The sequence below is a fragment of the Poecile atricapillus genome, chromosome 2 (assembly GCF_030490865.1).
Source record: "Poecile atricapillus isolate bPoeAtr1 chromosome 2, bPoeAtr1.hap1, whole genome shotgun sequence".
In the NCBI taxonomy this organism is placed as follows: Eukaryota; Metazoa; Chordata; class Aves; order Passeriformes; family Paridae; genus Poecile; species Poecile atricapillus.
In genome coordinates, this window is record NC_081250.1 from 135,610,573 (window position 1) to 135,625,705 (window position 15,133).

Here is a 15,133-nt window from a genome sequence, read left to right on the forward strand (position 1 = left end):
ATAACAAACAAATCAATTAAGAAAAAATTCCTGAGAAAATGAGGAAAAATTGACTACAAAGAGATGTTGAAACAGATCACTGTAGTGTTAAAAGACATACAAATGGAGCAGAAGGAATTTCAGGGTAAGAGATCAGAGGAGATTTGTCACTGCCATGCAATATAATTGAATGGATGATAGAAGAACACATCATAAGGCAAGGAAACATCACACTTCAATTTGTATCTTTGCCTGTTGAATTAAAGAAATCTTGCATTTTAAAGATTGATAGAGTTGTATGATTTGAACCTAAGATAAGAAAAATGTATTCCCATGATTTTAATCAAGGAAATTCAATAAAAACACTGAAGTATGGGTATGAAAGGTTAAGAAATATTAATTACTGTATAAACTTAAATTAGAGTTCCTCCCTTCCTACAGTCTGTCTAAGCTTATTACTATTCCTTACACAGAGGTAGAGGCTTTTGAAATATTATCAGCCTGTCACAGAAAGTTATAATTAGAACAAAGCAAATCATAGACTCCACAATTTTTTAAAACATTTTATTATAAAGGATAGGAAACCAAATCCACATTTTTTTCAAACCCAGATAAATAAACAGTAAATATCATGCTTTTAATTTTAAACATGTTTTGCGTTTTGCAATAGGATCTGCAAAAAAGGCATTCTTAACTTGGAGACCTGCAAAACTCTATCTTTCGAGAATATGGTGGCAGACAGACTGGATATTTTGCACATTAATGAGGACCATTAAAAAAAACCTGCTGGAAACTGGGCCAAAACATGTCTGTGAAGAAAGTGCTGAGTAAAGAGTAGTTTGGTAACTTATTCAGCAGAAAACTTCAAATTAACCCTTAGTCAAGATTATTTCAAATATATATATAAATATATACAACTACACAAAAAACCCACAAAACTTCCCACTTAAAATGAAACAAACATGAAATTGTAACAAAATCAGAGAACCCTTAGGAGCTGCAATAGCCCTCAGTGGTACTATGACCTTGTGATTTTTAGGAAGAGGTGTTTAAAAATATCTGAGTACTTTTTCCTCTATTCCATAGAAATAAACTGCTAAATGGGGGGGGTGGGGGGGGGGGAGGGGAAGTGAAAAAGTAAGGGGAAAAAACTTATCATTACCCTTTAAATAAAAACAGATCCTTGTTGTCCCTTATCTCAGGAACAATTTAATAAATGGAACAAAGCAAAAAGAGATGAGCAAACACCTCACCACATGCAGATTCTGTGGGCCATGTTGGTCCCAATTTAATTGAGAATGTTATTTTTGATTTCAGTGGGAGCAGGGGAGACTTTTTCATTTCATTTCTAGCAGAAGTAGAATGTCTGCAAACTACTTTCCCAAATGGACTTCATTCATGGGACTTAATCAAAATGGCTGTAAATGGAAAGAGTTGTCTCTATACCCTCATAGGCCACCCATGACTTAATTGCTTGTTATTAAAAGACTTTTACAATAGTACCACACTTCTGCACCATTTTAATAGAACAAAATTACTTGTTATCAATCTGTAAGCAGTCATCAAATGCTATTTAATATATATATATCCTTTTGAGGCTTTTCACCCTTTGCATTGGTTCAGGGTTACCTGTACAAAATAAATGACTGTTGCAGGAAATATAAACATGATATTTACAAGTTAACACTTCTTTATTTTTTATACAGTTCTGATGAGTATTTTTTTATAGTTGTTGCCTAAGCACTGTGTAGAATTGGCATGCTTCTGATATTCACAAAAATGTAATAAAAAAGTAAAATAATTAAGGATAAATTGTGCACATGCAAGGATAATGTAAAATTAATCCATTGCCTTAAGCTATGCATTTATTTAATTTTTTTATACCCTAAGAGTTTGCCTTCCTGAATTCTTTTGGTGGAAAAAGTCCATGCAAATTCCTGTATTTTTTCTTGGATAATATTTCACATTCTTTAAACCTTCCATTAATTATTCTACATGACATTCAGACTGCCTTTAATGAAAGAAAGTAAAAGTCTAAAAACACAGCTACTTTTGTTATCACACTATAAATCCTAGCTCAGGGATTATGCCAATTACCTGATTTACCTCTATAGAGCAACTGAGGAATTTATGCTTATTATCCTTATCATTATTCATATGTTTGACTCAGTTTATTAATTAGAAACCTGTCCGTAAGTATTTAATGAAAAATAATATTTGCACAAATAACTTTTATCTGGGATTAACATTAATCCATCCACTATTCAAATTCAGTTCATTTAAGAAAAACAATATTTTTAGTGGTCACTTGGATGCTTTAAGACAAGTTTTAATGAAAGTGTCTCTGTAATCCTTTTTCATGGGTATAATGTTGTCATTTCACTGCTGAATAGCATTCTACTCAATAGACCATGGCTGACATGTTTCAGTTCTTCAAACTGTGATCCTGTTGCTGAATAAAAAAAGAAAAATCCACTGGCAAGCACCAAGTTTGGGTAGAATAGCCAAATCCAGTTCTTTAGAAAATAATTTCAGCCACCTTCTTCTAAACAAAGCTCTCTGTAGTAATCAAAGCACGGGGTGACTGTTGGGAAATGTTTGCAGGTTATGGAGTGGCAGCGAAGCGACTTTGCGTCATCCCTACGCGTTGCTTTCAACAAGCCCTTCGCCTTTTACCTTCAGACTGTGATAGAGCTGCTGCTGAGGGCAGGGCCAGCCTGGCTTCTCCTGGGATCCACTGTGGATTCCTTTAAAAGTCCAAAGGCCGAATCATCATGGTGGTGGAGCGCAAGGAGTAGCTGGGGCCTTTGAAGTAATGCCATTTGATGCCATTGAGCTTTCCGTGGTTCTGTCCAGCTGTGTAGAACATCCCATTGAGATTGGAGGGGCCACAAGCATCAAACCACCACCCTGAAATCATTAAGATAAAATCTTAAACTACAAGTGCATTTAATATTTAATTTGTTGTATTAGCTTTAGATGATTAGGAAATTCTGGTAAATATCTCATATGTAATGCTGGTGTGGTATTTTCATATTTTCCTTTTTTTCTCTTTTGTGCTACTCATAGTCAGCAGTACTGGAGAACACACATGTGTGTTTACAGAATGGCAAAAGTAATTATGTCCCAACCCATTCTACTTTTATATGCAGCATGTGAAGTAAAAGCAAGAACATGAAAGACAAATTAACTGGTTTCCATATTTATGCAGTGTTGCCGCTGAAGATGAATAGATCACACGGACACAGGTCGAGGTGTGGTGAAGGAAAGAGAAAGTTTATTTTTCCCCCCAGGATTTATAGGCTCCTGACCACAGCCAGGGATTGGGTGGTCAGGATAACACTTTCTCACTGCGCTGGCCATGAGAGATGCCCATCACAAGACGTGTAACAGAAAGAATGTACACATCTCTATGTTTACAGTTACTGTCCTGGGAAAGTCTTTAGAAAACCATGTCAGCAAGCTCAGAAGCTGAGTTTTCAGGGTGACAAGGCAGTGTTGCATTTTTCAGTTAAACCTCAAAAGAAGATTATAATTGAAAAATATTTTGCATAATTTCATTTGTTATTTTGCGTATAAGTGTGATTTGATTTTATTTACCAGCCCTTTTCTGTTGCTTTAACTGTGATTGTTCAACTGCTCAGTTATTTTTGTTTCCAGAATAGATGTTTTTAGCAACTGGATTATGAGAATTGTAGTGATGCATTGGCCTATTTTAAATTGTTGCTTTGAGATGAAATTAATAGTGAACTCTCTTGTTTATCTCTCCAAGATCTTTACTTGTTAAGGTGAATTTTAGATTGCCATGGGAGCTAGAGTTTTAAGAAAAATTCCAAATAACAGGAAACTTGGCAACTCCAAGACTACAGAACACTAACTGACAAAGACAAACTAGGTGACATGCTGACTCTGCTGAAAGTAGAGGGAGTTTTGCTGGATACCTTGATGAGAATAGAATTTTCTCTCCAGCACCTTGCAGAGTATCTATGTATAGTAAGAGAAAGACGCTTAGTTCAGACTGAGAAAAGCAGAATGAATTCCCAGACTGCAAAAAGCAAATATCCCCAAAGTCAAAAATGCATTAACTTCTGTGGCTAGGAGTTTTATTTGTCAGAAAGATTTGGGCTTTTTTTCATAGTGAGACCTATAATTTTATAAATCTTTAGCACAGTTTTTATGCATCTTTCCATAGAATATGGTTGCACTGAACATTTACATCATGAGGCAAATAAAATCATAAAGATCAGGTAATGACTTTTGCTTTTGATAATTAAACACTACTTTAATTTTAAAAAAAAGTTATTTCAGCCTGCACATCACACACAGCATTGCAATCTTCTAAGGACCCCTTGTAAAGCATTTTCTAATAATATTGGTAGTGGCAAACTGATCATCCAGTGAGTGCATACTGAATCTGCAGGTATCACTGTGGACTAGAATGCAAAATTTAAAATTTTCAGTGTGTTCTTCACTCTGAATTCTGGAAAAGGAATTAAACTGTGACAAACTCCTTTTAGATAATATTCACTGTCCCAGAGAATCCTCCAGTTCCATCATATTTAGTGGTTAGACTTTTATCTACCTCGCATGAATTCATTATATTAAAGTATATATTAAATCTAGTTTACTATTACCACCAATATGATATTGATTTTGTTTAGCCCTCAGAACCAGTGCTTTCTCTGTTCTTTGTATTCAGAGCCACATAATTTATGCTTCTAGTCTTGTAATTCCTATGATTTTGGAAAATACTTAGTAGTTGGTTTTTTTTTTAAAAAAGTAACACCTCATAATGAAATCTTGAGGGATGAATCTGTGCCAGACAAATTCTGACAATCTTCTATTTTGGTACAGCTGACCTCCCTTTGATTTCAATGTTATGCCTAAGGGGACAATAACCAAAAGAAAGGAAAGCTGCACAGCTGATGTTTCACTGTAACCAGAGTATAATCTTGTATAAATTTAAGATGAAGTTAAACAGAGAAATCCTAATCCTCATTTTTCAAAGCCGGAACTCAGATGCAGCTGGGTCCTGTTTATGGTGTTGGGATGAAGACATGGCAAGCTGACTTAGTTACCATTTCATAATAAAGGAACAGGAACAGATGCATAAATGGTAATTTTTTGAGGTGAAGGTTTTCAGCGATTCCATAAAAAAATCAATGTAAAAACTGGAATAAGCCAAAGGAATGCAAAATTTTACAAAACATTTGTGAGGATTTGCTCCAACGTCTCATCATAGATTTCTTCTAAATAAACACTTCTTTCAAAACATGTTTTAATGATCTAAACATTTTTCTATTGTGCTGTTCTTGTTAGTGATAATTAATGAACACATGTTTTAAAGATGTTTCCTAATATTGCATTAAAACTTTGGGGTTAGTTTCTCACTTTTTTAAGTGATGTGGGTTGTTTTTTGTTTTTTTTTGTTTGTTTGTTTTGATTAATTCTCTTTTTTCTCCTATGGTTATTTCTCTCCAAACTCCCTGCAGTCCTCTGAAAGGCCTTCACTGCCTGTAGAGCCTCAGATTATCACAAGACTACTGCATGTCCCTATACCAAAAGTCACCTCTTTGAGTGGAAGCAAAGGAAATGTTGAGGGAAAGAGAAATGCAAGCAGTGATTTTCTTGGTAGCTATGAGGAAGTGGAGGAACATAAACTAGAGGTTTCTGAAAGATATACCTGCAGCACTGCCATTACAGAAAACACAAAATAAAGCAGCTCCAGAGCTCTGACACAGTCTGACCCTAGGAAAGACACTCAGTAGCCAGATGTTGTCCAAATACCTGGAGTCCACAGGATTTTTTTATGAATAATTTTGTTTATTTTTCTCTCCAAGGTAATGGCTAATTATACTTATTTGGATAAATATAAGGTAATCTTTGAACCACAGTATGATTTTAATTTTGGACATAACTTTAAGCAATAATTTCCATGGGATATTTGAATCAGGCATGAGAATGATGAGGAGTGGGCATCATAAGAACTGATATAAGAAATAGGATTTTAAGGTGAAGTGGTTCAAAAAAGGCTTTCATGAGAAGATGGTTCAAAAAAGGCTTTCATGAGAAGATTAACAGAGATTTTATTCAGAAAGAGAAGTAGTTTCTTCAAGCTGTTGTGAACACAAAGTCACTAATTTTGTATTTGAACTGAGGGCAAATTCAATTTTTTAAGTTTGCCCCCTTCTAATATTCTGTACAGTAAAAGCAGCACTACCATCTCTGTAAGAAAAAAACCTAGGTCATTAAATAGATTTTCCAGACAAAATGTAAATTAAATAATGCATAGATAAGTTGTTTGAAAGTTCAGCTATACAAATAGAAATGAATCCTCACTGTAGATGGCTGTTCTTCTGAAAGAGTTAAAGTAGGTTCACATATTGTGTATGGCTGTGCTTTGGTCTTTAATTCATGTTGCTATAACCAATGGGAAGTTGTTAAATTTCATGTCAGCTCTTTTCATTAATAAATATATTTTTTTATGCTTAAGCTACCTATCCCAGATAGTTGAACTCCAGACTATACTATATCTACACTGTACTATATCTTTGACTGAATATGAATGCATATTGAAATAATTTCCACAAATTCTGGGAAAAAATTACCTAATACAGGGGCATTTCTCAAATGAGTAACAATAATAAAAGAAAAAAATCCACAAGCATCTGTTGTAATGGTTTTCTGAAGTGACAAGTATAATTTTTGCATGATAGAATCTTCTTTGTCAAAAGCAATATTAAGAAAAGGCTTTTGTATGCCAAAGCTAACAGATTTGCTTCTTTGTATAAATTGCAATTAAGCATGTGTGCATGTAAAATTCTTTTTCAGTGACCTAATGCTCATCAATTCATGAGTGCACTGTAAGGCTGGTGTGCTTAGGGAATGGTAATGATCGCTCAGGTTTGATGGGAGGTTCTTGGTTGACTTTTACATTCTAAAACAATAGGCATTTAAACACTGCACGTTTGATGCCAGACCCTTTCCTCAAACACCCTGTCCTCCCTCCTGGGGACACAGAATGTCTCCAAAGGCAGCAGGATCAGTGCAGGACATTCAATAAGTTCCTAAGTATGTCTGAATAGTACATTTGTATGGATTTACAGTATAAATGGATCCTGTGGAAACCTAATATTTATTTCTAGCCTTCTGGGTTTGTCCATCAAATTTAGTGCATTTGGCAACAAAGCCAATAAGAAAAAATTCTTATCCAAAAATATTGAAATAGTCCTCAATGTTCAAAAGAAATGTAGACTTATTTTAGGAAAGATTTCAGTGTTTCTGACATTCTGTATTTTAAAGAAGTTAGATGGCAATACTTAGGATCTGCTTGATTTTGCACTGGTAATTTCTCTTGGATGAAGTTTTGGATGACACTTCAAACTATCATTGGAGCCACTGGACAGAGTCCAAAAGAGTGAATGTAACGGGAAAGACTTAGGATTGTTTAGTCAGAATTTGAAAGACAAATTGCCAACAAATTCAAATTAACTTAAAATCTTTCAAAGAAATGGAAAGGAATGGTGTTTATTCTTCCTAATGGTGGAGGATATGGCAGGATGGAACACATTTAAATTATCATAGAATTAGTTAGTCAACATGCAAAGCTTTCTTATATTAAGTGTAGACAAACTCAGTAACAGATTTTAACATGAGAGTGAACACCAACAGAAATCCTGAAGATGAACAGAAAAACAGAAACTAAGAGGTAGAGAAGAATCTTTCTTGGAAAGGGACTAAATGACCTCTGGAAGCAATTTCTGTGTTCTTTTATTCCTCAGAGTATTGGATTGACCAGACTACCACTTGACAATCTGAAGATTAAATTAGAATTTAGCTGTCAGGATACAAGATGAAAAGGCATTAGCTTTTCACATCAACTGGATAATGCAGTCCCTTTCATAGGGACCTTTTTATGAGGTAAAAATAACATGAAGCTTGCAGACTGGTGACTATGTTCTAATATATCAAAAGTTAGTCACTTCCTGAAGGTCTCCCAACACTGTATTACAGTTGCCCATATTTAACCTTGATAAACATACCAATGTAGTAATGTTTTTGTTAAAAATGCTGCATAGTCATATATCTAATTAAATATTTTTAAAATTTCAAGCAAAAAAACCCAAATAATATTCTAACAATTTACAATTTTATAATTATAATTTTTCATTAAAATATTTGGCAATATAAATGGTACTTCATTAATGGTGCTTTCTGAGCAATTCCTTTATGAAACCAGAAATATGCATTAAAATTAAAAAGTGGTGCTTTTTTATGTAATCAGTTGTATATCCAGGGGTTCAGGTTGGATACTCTTGAGTGTATTGCTTCTTTCATATATTTTGTTCAAGGAGAATATAAGAAAAACCATGTCTTTTCTGATTGGAGTGTATGGGCAGATTTCTATACTCAGCCAAGAACTTTCTTCCAAGTCATGACAAGAATCCTCAATACTCTTCTTGCCAGAGATTTATAAAATTCACCCCTTGGAGAAAAAAACAGTGAAACAGGCAACGAGTGCAACACAGTTTTGGAGTCATTGAGCTAACTTACTCTGACTTAATAGATGAGAAATCTATTGAGGTTCAATAAATATGTGTTTAATAAATATATATTTCTCTGACTCAGGAAGCCCCTGAAATTCAAAAGATACTGAGAAAATACTCAAGGGAGGTATAACTTTTTACACTGTTATGCTCGTATTGACTTCTGTCAGAGACAGGAGACTCCAGCTGGATGGATTTCTGCTTCCAGTAAAACAAAACAAGCAAATAATTTATTTCAGTCATCTATGCTGCTCCAAACCTGGAAAGACATCTAGAAAGTCTCCCTGTCTTTACAAAATTATTTTACGGATCAGAGGTTTAGCAATATTTTCACTTTGCACTTGAAGCAAGGTAAATGCTTTTATGAACACCTCAGACTGCAGCCAGACAAAGAAAATCACCTTGAAACTCTTTCTCAGTGAGCCAAGATACCATAAGTCACTTTCCAGTGACTGAAAACAATTTCACAAACAGTTTGGGGCTCAGCTGACAGGTGGTATCTGGCAGAACAGATGGGAATTTGACCCAGGAATCTGAACCAGAGATGTTAAATACTAACTGTATTGAAAGTCCAAGCATTTTGAACTTCTACTCATAGGCTTATTCTGGTGGCAGTTTTTTTCATTTTTAGTGCTGTTTCCTGCTTAAAAGCTGTGTATGTAACTCATTGGGGCACTCTTCAGACTAAGGTTTGAAATAATACGTGGATATATAACCCTTTTTCTCATAATTTACTGGTCTGAGATACTGAAACAATGAAGAAATTATTTGAATGAATACGGTTTGTCTCCCCTTTAAAGCAAAGCAAGCATGCTTGGTTTAAAGTTTCTAAGTCACAAAAAACAGCTAAAATATTTAAATATGATGACAGTTTAGAGGTGTTAAGAATCCAGGTAGTGCACATAATTTTGAAGGCATTCCCTAAAATCCACATAAAGATAGAGCCAAGTAGCATAGCATGGCTCTTGAAAAGACAAGAAAGACACACACACAATACACTGTTGGTGCTTCTGTATTATTCTCCCAGTATTTAATTTCTCATTCTAGGGAAAAGGAATGAGATATAGGAGGAGAGAATAATAGTTATGATATAGACCAAATAAAACTGACAACTAGCAAGATCACAGGGAGAAATGTGTGTTTTCCTTACATTTTTATTTTCAGCCTTGATTATAACCATATCACAATCTTGAGCTTTGTCTTATCTTAGCCTTTATTCCTGACATAAATATATTCAGTTCACCTCATAGAGATAACAGACTCACCCAAACTGTCAAGATAGCTAGAAACTTGCTAGCAGATTTTGTACCATTCATCATTAAAGAGCTCTCTGTGATGTTGCCAAAACTAACAGTCTGATATCTTTTTGGAAAAAAAAATAAAATCAAAAGCCATTTTCCAAAACCTGTTATCATTGCTACTTTTCTAAATTAGTCTTTGTCTAGTACAAAACTGAAATAGACTCCCTAAAAAGATGTTTTGGTATTTAATTCAATTCTGATATTTCTCAAGGAATGAGAAAGTTGTTTCAAGTAGAAAAGCATACCAGAGTGTTTGAGGAGAACTCTAGCATGATTAAAGTCTTTTTTGAGGAACTACAAATTACAGTGCTGTACAACCTGTCTCCAAAGGAACAGTACTCAGAGTCTAGTCCAAAAGAGTAGACTCATCTATCTCCTAAGGCTAATTGCACCTCGTTTTACTGTGTGGTGATTTGCTAAATTTATGGTTTCCTCAGCCTTTGGTAATTCTCTCCCTTCCTCCCTATTAATTTCATTTGGTACCAGTAAATTCAAATATGTGGTTATGCTGTTGATTTACTGGAATGTTGCAGCAATATATGTGAACCTTGTGGAATGGTTATTCAGCAGCAGACTGACCTTAGCAAGGTACTGACCTGTCATAGAACTCAGAGCAGGAAAATGAACAAAGCCCTCAGTAGAGTTGCCTGGGAACAGAGGTGTTTCCAGGCAGCTCAGATACATGAATGAGTCTGCACTTCAGCACAGACACAGCTCACACTCAGGAGCTTCTCACTGGACTCTGGCCTGCCCTGGAAGCAACAACACTTTAATTTAGCATGCTCTCTAAAGGGAAAGGTCAGCAGCTTTCATTAAAATAAACTACTGACTTCTTATCCACTTTCCGTCTCCAGATCTATCTGGCTAACTTCTATTTTTATAGAAATGGAAAGGTATTGTCTGATCACCTGTCCACTGGAAGAAGCTTCCCATGATAACTTCTAATATGATATCCCTAGAGGAAGTTTGGGGAGCTTGAAAAATTGGCTCTTTAAAGACTCTCCCAGCTGGGTCACTTCCAACTGGCAAAAGAGAATGAGGAGTTGTTTGTGCATCTTATATAAATTCTCAGTGATGGGAAACCATCTTCTGTTAGCAGATGATTGCTTGAGAGGCTCATATGTGCCTGGATGTGGCCTGAACTGAATTCAATCAGAGTGCCAGTAACCACAAATAATACAGGTTTAACAGTCTGATCCAAAATACTGAAAAATTTACATGCTATAGGATTTTTTCCAGGAAAGTTAGAAATCACTGAGAGAGAGTCTCCAAATGAGATCAGATGTGAAGATAAGAAAGGGCCTTTCTTGGTCATACAGTCAGCAAACCAAAGAATCCCAATTTAAGCTTTCTGCTATAATGTGGTATTCTAGAGATAAAAATGAGCTTGTCTTTGTAAGGACTAGGAATCAGTATCATTTGCCAGAGAAAATTCTCTTTCTTAGGATCATTAGGAGTCTGAATGGAGAGATAATCTCAGATATTCATTCTCTGCACTGAACACTAATCATATACACTGTACTTGCTGGCAGTCAGATTGACTCGGGGCTTTAAACTGTCCCAGTGTAACTTGTCGGTGCTCTTCCCCACCCCAACTCTTCCTTCTTTCCTTCTGTAGTTTGACTCAGCTCACAAAGGATATCAGCTTAAACCTTCCAACACTCTCACAGGTGAGTGAATTAGTCATTTAGTGTGTTTATGCATTATGCTCATCTAACAGAGAAAGTTTAACCATTATAAATATCTTAATAATGGAACCACATCCTTAAGTGAAATAGATAATATATTACAACTCTAGACTTTGTTTCTAAACTTTACCTAATCTAATACTTAATATTTAATATTTAATATCTAATATCTGGCCATTTATCTCTTCTTTTGCTGGTTGATTGTCCAGTTTCTCACAAACTTCTTTCCACCTTTTTAATCTTTTATATTTTTATTTTTTATGTTGACTTTCTGGCCTAAAAAAATTACAGTAATTTATGTTTTCCTCTTTGACATTATTGCAACAGCTTCAGTGCAGAAGTATACTGACTGCATCTCTGAATAATCCTTTCTTTGCTGATAGAAATCTAGAGGTATTGGCTTGATGACAATATATGTATAGAAAAAAGTAATTATTACTACTATTATTAATACTAATAATAATATTAACCTTAATAGTAATAAAATATTAATATTAACATCAACAGTAATGTTAATACTATTAATATATGTTATATTATATATTATTATATATAGCATAAATATTATTTAATATTAATGGTGTTATTACTATTATTTATTATTTATTATTTATTTATTATTTATATTTTAATATAAATATATATTTATATATAAATATATATTATCTATTTATCTATTTATTATTATTTATATTATTATTTACTATTTATTATATATTATATATTGTTAATATTAATATTGATAATGTTATAGTGATAATAATGGTAATAATAATTATTATTATAGTAATAATAATAATAATAATAATAATTAAAAAAATAAAAGTTTTCACTCAGGACTTCTACATCCTTGATTCAACTTTATCCATGGTTGCTTTAGGAAAACACAATAGATTCTTATTAATGTACCATATTTTCAGAGTCAGCTGTACTCACCTCCAGTCAACATGAGAGCACATTTACACATGCAGTTGTCATTGTCAGCATCTTTTGTGCTGAATTCAGCACCATGCAAAATCAGGCTACTCTGTTTTCCAGCAGTACCACTGTGACCTTTTAAATAAAGCCTGAAACAACAAGAGAAAACAATCAGGGTCACCAAAATAGAAAAGAAAGATAAGAGATTCAGATATTTTCCACATCAGGTTGGCATTATATGAAGTGCACCCAGAAAATTTGTGAATCTCTTGTGCTTTTGCTCAATCTCTCTGTTGTTTCAGATGTGAAAAGAAAACATTTAGGGTTTTTCAGTGTATCTGTAGTACATAGTCCTTCCTCCAGAGCACAACTGAGCTCAAGGAACCAGAACTGGAAATACAACAAAGTAAAGGGAGTGAGAGAGGAGGAGTGAGAAGAGATGCCCAGATATCTGGAATACTTAACAGAATAACTCACTACTCAAGTAGCTGGTTTCTTTACTGTTTCTTTACCGCACAGAAACAGCAGCCCCAGCTAACAGGAGTCATGTTATTAATGCTTGGGCTTGGAAGAGGATTTTAGCAGCTTTAGAATTTATGTGACTTTACCAGAGTGTCATTCATCCATTTGTTTAGATGGAAGACATTGCTTCAGTGTTCACAGTATTAACAGCAGGAGTAGAGAACATCCCTAACCTTTCTAGTCTACAGTAGTAGCAGTACTTAAGCCATTGGCATTTTTCTGAGATGAGGGGACTCTGTCCCAAGACTGATATTTAAATAAAACCCAGGTCTACCACAGAACTCTGGAGCTGAATTCTGCTTATGAGAGCAAGGGCTTTCCTTATATGACATGCTCTCCTTAATCAAGTGTATGGCTGCTGGTTTTCATTGGTTTTGTTTTGGGTTTGTTTTTTTTGTTTTGTTTTGCATGCATCTGGTGGATATTAGGTCCAAACAAAGCCAATTGGATTAAACTTGTCACAGAAACTCATTATAGAAAAGCCTTGTCAGGATATCCACTAAGGTTACTCGAAATGTGAAGGCATAGAACCAGAACTTTGCAACCTACAGAGTGTCACACTTGTAGACTAATGTGAATTTCACCTAATTTTCAGTGAATTCCTTCCTATCTGTCCCTTGTACAACTCTAAAAATGGAAACAGTAGATGTTAAGCATGAATATTTTAAAATAAGAAGAAAATTATAAAAAGGAATTTTCAGGTTTATCCTTTCAAAGTAGCTACACTGCCTATGTTAATTTGATTTCAATTTTGAATGTTACGTGGCTGAGGCTGATGATTAAGTACCTTGGGACTCAATCCTTAGAGCAAATTTTGTATATATAGATAGATAACTACAAACACATAAACATACAAAACATTTTGGATTAAATACAAGTATCATGTGTAGTCAAATACCTTCTGATAGCACAAAAACAGATAAGGCCAAGTGTAAGCCTCAATAAAAGACTGTGAAAATCCTTTCTAATTTAACAAGAAACAACCTAGGAACAGGAATTCAGAGAGGTCATTGCATTATTCTATTCCCAATCAAGGTTGAAATTAGCCTGTAATGACCATGTTAATCTATCAAAAGATGTTTGCTTTAGACAAGATTAACCTAAGGTCTGTCTTTGCCCATGTCCATTTCTTTGTTTCATACAAATGAAAGGCTGGAATTGATCCCATCTTCATTCATTGGACTTTTGCCTTGTTTTTCAGGCTGTGTGTAATATTTTGCAGAACAAAATAAACTTCCCCAAGGTTGTGTTGATAGAAAAATTATTTTGTCACATGATATCTATGATCTGAGTTTAAATGGCCGTATATCCTCATTAAATCAGCCACACCAAAGCTCACAGAAGTCTCATAAAGTCAGTATAAAAAGCAAATGCTGTTTACTTAAATAAGAAAGACAAGGTTAGCCAGACCTTTTTATTAGCAATTGACACTATCAAACCCACTTAGCTCCAATTAAAAAAAAAAAAAATACAATCTAAGAAAACATAAAACATAAAGAAATAAATACTACTTGGTATTCCATGTTTTCCCAAAAAGGGTGAGGGCATTAGGATTATTTACACTAGTAAATAAAGAGTAAGTACTCCTTACTTTCCCTGATATTTTACAAACATTCCACTCATCACAGATGTAGATCTTGCCAGTTATATTTGACTATTCCTCAACACAATTTGTCTAGTAGGTCTCCAGTGACTTTAGAAGAATAAAGCTTAACTTGGCTGTTAACTCTAGTGTGCTTATCATACTGCAGCCATGTGCAGATGAACCACAGGGTGAAACAATAATTCTGTTTGGGCTCTTTTCCCTCAACTGGCATTGCCCAAGTGTTAGGAAAAAATGACACTGCAAAGTTGGCACTACTTTACACCAAATTCAGATCTCAATCAAAACCCAGAACTGGTCCTGAAGCAATCAGGAGCTTCAGTTCAAGCCATACAGGCCCAAACTAGTCTGGCTTGAGACAGTAAGTCTGCACAGCAGTAGGCCAGCTGACGAGCTTGTTATCTCCCAGGGGCAATAGACATCTTACTACTTAATTCTCAGAACCAGATTGGTAGGATTGAACCTTTAAAACAAATTTCAAATAACTCCCAGGACACAATTTCCCTTCCTTAGGAAAAAATGGCGATTCAGGGTATAGCTCTTCTTGGCTGTTCTTCAAGAAAAAGCAAAGTTAAG

At 34.6% G+C, this 15,133-nt stretch overlaps 1 protein-coding gene across 1 annotated transcript in view; it reads right to left on the reverse strand.

The window, feature by feature from the left end:
• Positions 1–572: 572 nt before the first annotated feature.
• The window catches only part of ANGPT1 (angiopoietin 1), a 150,091-nt gene continuing 135,530 nt past the window's right edge, over positions 573–15,133 (reverse strand). Inside the window, exons 8-9 of the mRNA XM_058833639.1 lie at positions 12,451–12,581; positions 573–2,889 (exon numbers count right to left, since the gene is read on the reverse strand). Coding sequence (XP_058689622.1) covers positions 2,729–2,889; positions 12,451–12,581 — 292 coding nt within the window. The 3' untranslated portion in view covers positions 573–2,728. The remainder of the gene's footprint in view (positions 2,890–12,450; positions 12,582–15,133) is intronic.